At 46.8% G+C, this 12048-nt stretch overlaps 1 protein-coding gene across 2 annotated transcripts in view; it reads left to right on the top strand.

Annotated features, from left to right (window-relative positions):
- Positions 1-11701, top strand: part of PPTC7 (protein phosphatase targeting COQ7) — a 42097-nt gene extending 30396 nt beyond the window's left edge. Inside the window, exons 5-6 of one of the 2 annotated variants that reach the window (XM_044290596.1) lie at positions 5186-5315; positions 10716-11701. In XM_044290596.1, coding sequence (XP_044146531.1) covers positions 5186-5315; positions 10716-10774 — 189 coding nt within the window. In that variant the 3' untranslated portion in view covers positions 10775-11701. Of the gene's footprint in view, positions 1-5185; positions 5316-10426; positions 10685-10715 lie in introns of those variants that run through there. The other variant, XM_044290588.1, reaches the window with a different exon arrangement.
- The last annotated feature ends 347 nt before the right edge of the window (positions 11702-12048 follow it).

Genomic DNA, 12048 nt, shown 5'->3' with positions numbered 1-12048 from the left:
CTGCAGGCCATGTGCACAACCCCCTTCCATAGGCGGAATGCTGCACTCATTGGATTCGTTGCCGGTCTTGTGCATGTCCTCCTTCCATAGGTGGACTCTGCACTCTCACCAGATACGGTGTTGGTCTGGTGCACGACCCCCTTCCATAGGGGACCGCTGCATTTTTACTGGATTCACTACCGGCCATGTGCGTGATTCCTTTCCATAGGCGAAATCGCTGCTCTCACTGGATTTGATACCGGCCATGTGCATGACCCCCTTCCATGGGCGGAATGCTGCACTCACTGGATTCGCTGCCGGTCTTGTGCATGACCCCCTTCCATAGGCGGAATGCTGCACTCACTGGATTCGCTGCCGGTCTTGTGCATGACCCCCTTCTATAGGCGGAATGCTGCACTCACTGGATTCGCTGCCGGTCTTGTGCATGACCCCCTTCCATAGGCGGAATGCTGCACTCACTGGATTCGCTGCCGGTCTTGTGCATGACCCCCTTCCATAGGCGGAATGCTGCACTCACTGGATTCGCTGCCGGTCTTGTGCATGACCCCCTTCCAGGGGCGGAATGCTGCACTCACTGGATTCGCTGCCGGTCTTGTGTATGACCCCCTTCCTCTAGGCGGAATACTGCACTTTATTGGTTATGGTGCTGGGCAGCCGGCCGTGTGCATTACCTCCTTCCATAGGCGGTATGCTGCATTCTCATTGGATTCGCTGCCGGCCTTGGGCATGCCTTCTTCCCTCAAGCGCCATGCATACTCCCTCACTGACTGGGGTCGTTCTCTCGCTGATAAGTTGCTGGCCGCGTGCAGGACCCCCTTCCATGGTGGGATGCTTGCAACTCACTAAATCCACTGCCGGCCATGTACATGTTCCCCCTTCCGTGGGCGGTGTACGGCACTCTTACTGGATTCGCTGCCTGCCATGGACATGTCTCCTTTCCTCAGGCAACATACACACGCTCTCACTGACTGTGTTTGTTCTCTCGCCAGTGTGCTGCTGGCCAGGTGCCTGACCCCCATCCATGGCGGGGTGCTCGCATTCTCCCTGGTTGCAATACTGGCCATGGGCATGGCTCCCCCTTCTGGGCAGCATACTGCACTCTCACCAGATACGTTGCTGGCCTCTAAGTTGGGTGAAATGCTTGCACTCCCATTGGATACGGTGCTGGCCTTGTGCGTGACCACCCCTCATTCCATGGGTGGACTTTTTGTACGCTCACAGGACTCACACCTGTCCTTGTATGTGCTGTGCTGGACTTGTTCTTGTCCCCATTCATTGGCGAAGTAGTTGTACTCTCACAAAATTCGGTGTTTGGTGGATTATTGCACACTCACTTAATGCTAGGCTTACCCTGTGCATGTCCCCTTTTCACTAGGTGGACGTCCTGCTGGATGCGGTGGGGCCTTGTGCATGGCCCTCTTCTGGGCGGAATATGGTATGTCTTCCTTCTCTGAAGTAGGTGCTGGTCTTGGGCATCACCCCCTTGTTGGGCGGGCTTTGCACGCTTGCTGCCCGCACTGTTTGCCAAGTACATTGCCCTCTCTTCTGGGCAGACTGCTTGCGCTCCGTCGCATGCCATACTAGTCTTGTGTGTGTCCCCCCTTCCGGTTGCACTTTGCACTTCTGTGGTTTCTGTGGGGCTCTGTGGCTGGCCTTCCTTGCTGTATGACTATTTCGCAGTGGGCGGACGCTCTTGGGGCTGCTACTCTGTGCGTTGTTGGGCCGTGTATGCCTTCTCCTTCCGTAGGTGGGTTGGCTTTCTCACTGCTTATGGGGCTGCTTGTACGTATGCCTCCATTCTTCCTGCGACTTGTCGTTTTTCTCTTGGGATACGGTGATTGCCGCCGGCCTGGCACTCTTCTCTGAGGAGATCTTTCTGTTCACCTGGCCTGGACGGGCTCTATTGTTCTCTACTGCAGCGAGCTGGGTGGTATCCGTTCTCTGTTCGGAGGGTATATTTGGTGTTTCCGTTGTGACGGTATCCACCATATTCGTTGGCCCTTCCGTCTGGGGAGTGTTTGTGGTTCCTGGATGCGTACCCATTAGTTACCCTGTGGCATTGCTTCCCAGCGCAAGCGGTCACATGGTCGAGAGTGCTGTCTCCAGCGTCCCTCGCAGTCTACGTTGGCTCTGGCCGGATTACGGTTCCCTCGCCTGTTGCCATTCCTCCTCTTGGATGCCTTTTGGTTTGAGTCCTTCCTGTTGGCACCCTCCGTGCTTCAGTTTGTTTTGCTACCAGGTTCTAGCCGCTCTTTTTGAGCAGGTCGCCCAACTTCTCTTGGTTGCTCGATTACCGAGGTCAAGGACCTCCACTTTCGATTCGTTAGGGTATTCGCCTTCTGCGAATTGGTGAGCCGGACATCTCGGAGTAGCGGAGTTCTGCTTTTTGAGCGGTCCTGTGGCTTCCCTGTTGCCCACTTCTCCTTGCGGTTGGAGGGTGTCATCCGTCTTCTCGGCTATATTTTCTCTCGACGGCTCTGTTTTGGCTTCTCCTGGGTCAGTTTCACTCCGATGTGGCTTCTGCCCGGCCAGGCTTCAGGGGCTGTTCCTTCACTGCCCTCCCCCCCTGGGGAGACCAAGGTTGTTCATATGGATGGTCCCGGTGTTCCTTATGACCTCGTACTGTCTCCATTGTTCACACTGGCTGTACTAGCTGTGTGCCTATTGCTGGGTTTGCCGCATTCTGTCCTCCCGCTGGGTGCAGATTGCTTTTACCATTCTGGGCGCTGGTCCTGCTTGGACTTTACCTTCTCGGTAACCTGGCGTGCCTACTTTCTTCTGTCAAGATTACCCTTCAAGCCCCCTCTTCGGGTCGGTAGAACACCTTCCTGTGGTGGCTACAACGACAAGGACTTTAGCCTGACTTGTCCTGGAGTCTGTTGGAAACTGGCCGGGTCCCTTTCGGTTCCTTCCGTTTGTCCATCTGCTCCCCCACTCCGCGTGGATTCGGGACGGCGTTGCTCGGGGGCCGACGGGACCAGTTTTCCCAACCTTTTTGCCGTGTCACTGATGTGCGCTTACTCGCATTGGATTTCCTCCCGTCTGCCCAGACGAGTCCAGCGAGCACACTAGTGTTCGCTCCCGGCCGTGCTTCGTCCAGGTTCTGTTGTCTGACTTAGGGTCTTCCCTGGGATTCTTTAGGAAGCTGGGCATTCACCCAATTCTGCCTTTCTCTTCCCGTGATTCGGTCTTCTCCAGTCTGACCTGGACCTGCGACTGGGACTCTGTTACTTGAAGTGTCTGCAGTTTTTTGCTTGGACATCTCCGACTCTTGTCGACGCTCTGTCTCTTGTTTCCAGGAGGTCCGCGCCAAGGTTCACGGCTCCTGGGTGCTTTCCTCCGCTTAACCACGTGGCTATTGCTGTGGTTACTGCTCAAGGGCAGGGCTCTGTTTTTATGGTGTCACCGTTCATTTCACCAGAGCGGTTGGTGCCTCCGGGGCGGGAGGCATGGGCTTCAGCCATGTCATTGTGCAGGGTGGCCACGGTCTTCCTTGCACTCTTTACCAGGTTTAACTGGGTGCGTACTCTGGCTTCGGCGGCGGTTGCTGCCTTGGGCCGCCTGGTTTTTGCAGGTGGCATTTCTTTGCTGCCTTCGGGTGCTTCGCCTTGGTGCTGTGGTCCCTCCCCTCTTGGACTGCTTTTGAACGTCCCAAGGTCTTCTGTGTCCCCCAAGGAAATTGGGCGAGAAAACGAGATTTTTGTATAACTTACCAGTAAAATCTCTTTCTCGCTCTTTCCTTGGGGGACACAGCACCCACCCATTCATTGGTTTTTTTCTGCACGGTTTCCGAGTTTTGTTTACCCGTTGGGTAGTTGGCTTGTTGTTTCCACTGGTTGGACTTTGCCTTTTCTTACTACTTGGACACGCAACTGGCAGTCTCTCTCTCCAGGCTGAGGGTATAGCTGTGGAGGAGGGGCTTAACAGTTTTCACTTAGTGTCACGCCTCCTAGGGAGATGAGCTATACCCAAGGTCTTCTGTGTCCCCCAAGGAAAGAGCGAGAAAGAGATTTTACTGGTAAGTTATACAAAAATCTCGTTTTTTTTCCCCAGTTCCACCCCATTTTGAATTTATTTCTCGCTTTCCACTACATGAGGAAGAAAAATGAAAACGCAAAAAAATGAAAAAATCTCTGGTATCCTAAGGGTTAAGAAGGAATTAGGTTTTTAAGATTGGAGGACCAGAAGGCCTCTTTCACACAAGCATTGCGGGAAAAGGTGCTTTGCTGGAACATGCATGATTTTTCCGCACGAGTGCAAAACATTGTAGTGCATTTTGCACGCGCGTGAGAAAACTCGGCATGTTTGGTACCCAACCCCGAACTTCTTCGCAGAAGTTCAGGCTTGGGATCGGTGTTCTGTAGATTGTATTATTTTCCCTTATAACATGGTTATTAGGGAAAATAATAGCATTCTGAATACAGAATGCATAGTAAAATAGCGCCGGAGGGGTTAAAAAAATAATTTAACTCTCCTTAATCCACTTGATCGTGCAGCCGGCATCTCTTCTGGCTTCTTTCTTCGCTTTGTGCAGGAACAGGACCTGTGGTGACGTCACTTCGGTCATCACATGATCTTTTACCATGGTCACCACAGGTCCTGTTCCTGCACACAGCTAAGATGAAGGAGATGCCGGCTGCGCGATCAAGTGGATTATGGTGAGTTAAATTATTTTTTATTTATTTTTAACCCCTCCAGCGCTATTTTACTGTGCATTCTGTATTCAGAATGCTATTATTTTCCCTTTATAATCATGTTATAAGTGAAAATTAATAGTGATCGGGTCTCCATCCCGATCGTCTCCTAGCAACCGTGCGTTAAAATCTCACCGCATCCGCACTTGAGGATGCTTGCGATTTTCACGCAACCCCATTCATTTCTATGGGGCCTGCGTTACGTGAAAAACGTGAAAATCGCAGCATTTTGTGCGTAACGCACAAGTGTTGCGTGAAAATCACCGCTCATGTGAACAGCCCCATAGAAATGAATGGGTCAGGATTCAGTGCGGGCGCAATGCGTTCAACTCGCGCATTGCACCCGCGCGGAAAACTCGCCCGTGTGAAAGGGGCCTTATATTGCAATTCAACACTACTTAGACCTGTTATTGGACTCCAATATCCATGATATTGTAGTATGTATCTTAGGTTGTGACCTTTCTGCTAATGATTTTTCTCCTTCTCTTCAGAATGCAAACTATGAAAGTATACAACAGACTGCACGCAGCATTGCAGAGCAAGCCCATGACCTGGCATATGATCCCAATTACATGTCGCCATTCGCACAGTTTGCATGTGACTATGGACTGAATGTCAGAGGTGAGGTTGAACATATATAATACAGCGGAAACTGTCTGGAATTTTGCTTGTGTGCAAACAGTGCATACTCACCTAGAGGATAACTGGACTTAGCGGTGTGCCTTCAATGGAGGAACTCCATGTAACTGCTACGGGACTGGAGGTGCTCAGCACTGAACTCCTTTTCCTGACAAAGCGCAGCATTTTCATGGACCTCAATGCAAAGATTATTTCATCTTCCTTTCCAGTAAATTAAAACTATATTAATTCCTATGCACTGAGCTCTCCCTAGTGGCTGCAGGCAGATAGCTGTGTTATAGAAGGAACGCAGCTCAGTATATGAGCATCCACTGTGCCAAAACGGATTTGACTTAGGGCTAAAACTAAGGCCTCATGCACACGAGGAATTAATATAGCGTATTTTTTTTGCGGTCCGCAAAACTGAGTTCCGTTTTCCGTTTTTGTTTCCGTGTGTCTTCCTTGATTTTTGGAGGATCACCAGACATGAAGTAAAGTAAAAAAAAAATCTAAGTCAAGTTTGCAAATGATAGGAAAAAAAACTGACACTGATCACGGACGCGGATGACAATCTTGTGTGCATCCGTGTTTTTTCACGGACCCATTGACTTGAATGGGTCCGCGAACCTTTGTCCGTGTAAAAAATAGGACAGGTCATATTTTCTTGACGGACAGGAAACGTGGATCACTGACGCGGATGAACAACTGTGCATTTTGAGTTTTCAACTGACCCATTGAAAGTCAATGGGTCCGCAGAAAATCACGGGAAACGGAACAACGGACACGGATGCACACGACAGTTGTTTTTCTCGGTCCGCAAAATGGGCTTCCGTTGCTCCATGATCCGTGTCCGTTTTTGTTTCCGTGTGTCTTCCTTTATTTTTGGAGGATCTCCAGACATGAAGGAAAGTAAAAAAAAAAAAATCTAAGTCAAGTTTGCCATGCAAATGATAGGAAAAAAGCGGACGCGGATGACAATCTTGTGTGCCTTCACGTTTTTTCACGGACCCATTGACTTGAATGGGTCCACAAACCGTTTTCCGTGAAAAAAAATAGGACAGGTTATATTTTTTTTGACGGACTGAAATCACTGACGCGGATGACGCAGAAAATCGCGAAAAGCTAAACGGTCGTGTGCATGAGGCCTTAGGGTGTTATCCTGGAGGTTCCCTGGTTTTCACTCTTTAAAGGGAACCTGTCACCAGGATTTTGTGTATAGAGCCGAGGACATGGGTTGCTAGATGGCCGCTAGCACATCCGCAATACCCAGTCCCCATAGCTCTGTGTGCTTTTATTGTGTAAAAAAAAAAAACAACACTATTTGATACATATGCAAATTAACCTGAGATGAGTCCTGCCGCTGGCAGCAGGAAGACATTAAAAGGATGAGGGCCAGTTGTCTGGTGTAAATTCATTTAGAAATATGGTGTTCAGAGTGAGTGCCATATTAATCAAGCATCTGTTCCACTTTTTACAACACAGAAGTTGGATAAAGGGGGGTGAGGTGGAGGGCCCATACTAAGATTTGCTATGGAGCCCTATGAGATCTGTATAGTCCCTGACTGGACTTCACTTGAGAGCTTAGAAGCAGCATGGCCACTACACCTTGAATGGAGCTGTGCTTCCTGTTCTATTCTCAGTGCTAGTTCCGATCCTGGAGGCTGCAGGAAACGGCTATTTGTGGGGGTGCAGCATGTTGGAACCTCACGTATCGGATAGTAACCCCTTCAAGAACAAGCTAGTTTTTACCTTCAGGACCAGGTCATTTTTAGCAAATCTGACATGTCACTTTATGTGGTAATAACTTAAAAATGCTTTTACTTATCCAGGCCATTCTAAGAGTGTTTTCTCATCACATATTGTTCTTCTTGACAGTGGTAAAATTGAGTCAAAAAATTCATTTTTATTTATCAAAAAATACCAAATTTACCCAAAACTTTGAAAAATTTCCATTTCTCTACTTTTATAATACACAGTATTACCTCCAAAGATGGTTATTACTTTACATTTCCCATATGTCTACTTCATGTTTGGATCATTTTGGGAATGCCATTTTCTTTTATTTTTTGGGGGGAGGACGTTACAAGGCTTAAAAGTTTAGAGGCATTTTTTTTAAATTGTAGGCTGTAACTCCTAACAACTCGTGAACCCTCATTATTGCTGAAAATTCCTATCAGTTTGGCAAGAATTCAGCTTAAATGAGTGTTTATGAGCTGTCAGACATTTTGACGTGAGGGCTACAGATAGAGCTGACAGCAGCTCTCTGAATAATTTACTGTGAGGCAGAAACAAACATGGGAAAAAATGCATCAAGATGGGAGAGTAACTAGATAGATGGCTGCCATGTGTCAGCGCTTCTCCTCGTTCATTCCTTTTGAAGTTGCTGGAACAGCCAGGCAGCCATGTTCGGCTGTTTTCATAACGCCTTTAGAGATGAATGGGCCACCTCTCCATCCGTTCTCTGTCTAGATTTGGCAGCCTTACCAGGTGGGTCAGGGGACCCCTGTTCTCAAAATAGGTGTGTGACCCCAGATATTTATGGCGATATGTCATAAGTGTCCAAGTTGGGAATACACATGGGTCAAAACTGATGGCTAATGCACTGGAGGGAAGCTAACATGACGGTAAAATTTGAAACTAATTAACATGCCTAACCACATCTACTTTCCCCTCCACTTTTGAAATCTGGAGTGAGTGGCATAAAAAATGCAAAAAGTTGCTACATTTTTGCACAAGTAAGGCTACTTTCACACTGGCGTTTCTGGGTCCACCTGTGACATCCGTTTCAAGGCTCTCACAAGCGGCCCCAAACGGATCAGTTTGGCCCCAATGCATTCTGAATGGATGCAGATCCATTCAGAATGCATCAGTTTTGCTCCGCTCCGCCTCCATTCCGCTCTGGAGGCAGACACTAAAACGCTGCTTGCAGCGTTTCGGTGTCTCCGCCTGGCTGTGGGGAGCCAAACGGATCCGTCCTGACCTACAATGAAAGTCAATGGGGACGGATCCGTTTACATTGACACAAATATGGTGCAATTGTAAACGGATCTGTTCCCTCATTGACTTTCAATGTAAAGTCAGGACGGATCCGTTTGACTTACACTTAGACTTTTTTTTGACTAAGTGTATGCAGACGGATCCGTACTGAACAGATACCATCATTTGCATTTATAGGTGCGGATCCGTCTGTGCAGATACCAGACAGATCTGCACCTAGCGCAGGTGTGAAAGTAGCCTAAGCCTAAAGAGCTGTAGTCCTATTTTGCGACTTTTTGAAGCCAGATTTCTGGAGTGCAGGGCGTGATAAATTCTCACTGAATTTTGCAATTGCCTACTTATTTGTTGACAATTCTTAACCATTTTAGCACTATTTTACATACCCTTATCTGTATGATGTCATCGTCATAAACACTCCAACATTGAAATTGCAACATCAAGAGGGAAAAGTCATGGAATTATGTAAATCACAGGATCAATAGATGTGTAAATGAGAGATATATATATATATATATATATATATATATAACCTTCTCGATTTTATTCAGTTTTGAGTATGAGCGCCACACGCAGAAATACACGTCTTGGCATGCTATCAATGAGCTGAGGAATGTTCTACCACCATGAATGCAAATTATCAAGATCTGCTGCTGGCAGCTCCTTTTGCAATTGCCAACGAATTACATCCCAGATGTGCTCAATGGGAGACAAATCCATGGATGCTGCAGGCCATGGTAACATGTTTGGGGCACGCAGGCTGCTTACAGTAGCACAAGCAACATGCCACCTGGTTTCTTGTTTAAAAAAGGCTCCTGGGACACTTGGGAGAAATGGCCGTACTACTTGTTCCATGACCAAATCAATGTAACTGAACTTTTAGTGTATCTGAAATGAAGGATCTGGCTACCGTACTTTATACCACCTTGCACCATAATCCAAAGAGTAAGACCAGTGTGACATTCCCTGGTGAAGGCCTCTTTATTGCGTTGCCCACATGGTCTCCAGACCAATCTCCGACAATTGTGTCAGAGACAAAATTGCGACTCATTAGTTAAGACAGTAGACCGCCATTGCTTTGAGTGGTGGGGTGTGGTCAATGGAACACCTGTAGCTGGACATCTAACTAGTAGCTAGGGCTGCAGCAAAAGATTATTTTAGCAATCGAGTATTCTACTGATTTTTATTTTTACGATAAATCGAGTACTCTAATAAGAAAAACCTTCTTAAAATAACGCATTGCTTTATAAAACAATATTTTTCTTACATTGGTATAGCAAATAATTGCAAACACATAAGGCTTCTTTCACAGCTGCAATATACATTGTCAGAAGAAAAGCCAGCCAGAATGTACCATATTGGGTATAGCTGGATCCTGCCTGCTGCTGCAGCGATTGACTGTAATGGGGTCCGGCGTTGTTACAGCATTCAAGCTGGGTTTTGGCTGGACAAAAAAAAACACTTTGGACGATACCCAGCATGTATGCCGAAACATGGCCTTGGACGACATAGTCAATGAGAGAGTATAGCTGGTTGTATCCGGCTATACCCAATACGGTACAATTGGCAGGCTGTTCTCCTGCCATGCCATCCATTGCCAGCTCAATTGCCATGTCTCCCACTCCCCCAGTGCCATCAGATCCTCCATGCCATCCATTGTGTCCCACCTCCCCCAGTGCCTCCATGCCATCCATTGCTATGTCCCCCCTCCCCCAGTGCCTCCATATCATTCATTGCCATGTCCCCCAGTGCCTCCATATCATTCATTGCCATGTCCCCCAGTGCCTCCATATCATTCATTGCCATGTCCCCCACTCCTCCAGTGCCATTAGATCAGCCCCTCCATGCTATGTCCCCCACCCAGCGCTATCAGCCCCTCCCATGCCATCAATGTCCCCCCAGCGCCATCAGCCCCTTCAAATCACAGGTGCCCACTTCAACCCCCCCCCCCCCCCCCCCAAATAACTTTATACTTGCCCTTCCTGGCAGTGCGCTGACATAGAGTCCGCAGGAGATGGACTGCATCTTCTTCCAAGCATGCACTGGCAGGGTCCTGACATCACACACAGCATCAGCCAGCACGCTGACTATGATCTGATATTTATATTTTTTTTTTTTAGGTTTTATGTGGTTAAAGAAACTTCTTCTTTCAATCTTTTATGCCCTTATCACATGCCACAGATTGGAGCTAGGTGTTTGAAAATTTGATCAACTGGATATCTTGGTGACACCTTCTACTTCCCCGACTTGCATAACCTTAGGGCTTGTCCTTCTGGGTGGTGCAGTTTCAATATTGAGGAGTACAGATTCTAGTAGATATGATTGAAATAGTCTAATATCATGTATTTTTATGCTGTTCAGAACTAAATAAATGGGCTTTTTCTTTGTTTGTGTTTTTTACCTTCTTAGGAGGAAAACCGGATGACATCACTGTTCTGCTGTCAATTGTAGCTGAATATACAGACTAAATGCTTAGAACATCTGCTAAAAGTTTAGATTTTTTTTATTTTATTCTTCCTCTACAACCTATGAACTTCTAACTGCAATGTATCCTGCTGGCGGGACTGCAATTTTTCAACAGATTTTGTCGGTCAGTTGTGAAAGAATGCTGTCCACATATGACAACGTAGGACGTTATTAAAACCACTACTGTTTAATGGTTGAAATCAAATATTTACTGCATTGCCCAACCAGGAGCATCATAAGGACATGTTTCTGTAGAAAGCGGTGCTTTTATCAGAACCGTGGATTTTGTTTCTGGTTGCTCATTTTGCCAAAACGCACATATGGAATCCTTTTAAAAATTGAAATTGGTTAAAATGGGGGAAAAACTGATTTTGTAATCCACCGATTACCTGTTCTGAAGTTAGTAAATGTGGAATTCTCCATCATTATTTTGCATCAGCGAACCTTGACTTAGAAGCCTTTTATATTCTGAACTGCTGTACTATACAACACAAGGAGTTCCCTCAAATGTCTGTTATTTTTAAAGCTACTTAACTTAAAGCCATGTTTATATGTGTTATATACAGATCTGTATATAATATATATTTTGGGTAACATTTTGTGACTATGCAGTGGAATTCTGCCTGTCGCTAATGTTTTGGGTGTAACTTTCTTAAGTTGGTCAATTTAAGGACTTGCTCTGTAAAGATTGCAACTCAAAAAAAATTGTGACTGTGATTTCATTGTATTTTATACGCGTGTTGTGTGTAATGTTACCTCAGATTGTATATTGAAGGGGTTCTGTCATTAGATACATCGTGATAAAACCTTCTAAGGGTACTTTCACACTAGGGTTATTCTTTCCGGCATTGAGTTCTGTCTTAGGGGCTCAATACTGGAAAAGAACTGATCGGTTTTATCCTAATACATTCTGAATGGAGAGTAATCCGGTCAGGATGTCTTCAGTTCAGTCTTTTTGACTTTTCAGGATGGAGATAAAACCGCAGCATGCTGTGGTATTATCTCCGTCCAAAATTCCAGGACACTTGCCGGAATGCCGGATCTGAACCAGAGTGTTCCGGCAAAACTGATCCGGCATTGTGGTCTGCGCATGCTCAGACCGCAAAAAATTTGAAAAAAAAATGCCGGATCCATTTTTCTGGATGACACCGGAGGGACGGATCTGGTATTGCAATGCATTTGTCATACGGATCAGGATCCTGATCCGTCTGACAAATGCCATCAGTTTGCATACGTTTTGACGGATCCGGCAGGCAGGTCCGGCGACGAGACATGT

The sequence above is a fragment of the Bufo gargarizans genome, chromosome 1, assembly GCF_014858855.1.
Source record: "Bufo gargarizans isolate SCDJY-AF-19 chromosome 1, ASM1485885v1, whole genome shotgun sequence".
Taxonomy (NCBI): Eukaryota; Metazoa; Chordata; class Amphibia; order Anura; family Bufonidae; genus Bufo; species Bufo gargarizans.
The sequence above is the reverse complement of the archived record's forward strand: the minus strand, read 5'-3'. Positions and strand labels throughout refer to the sequence as shown.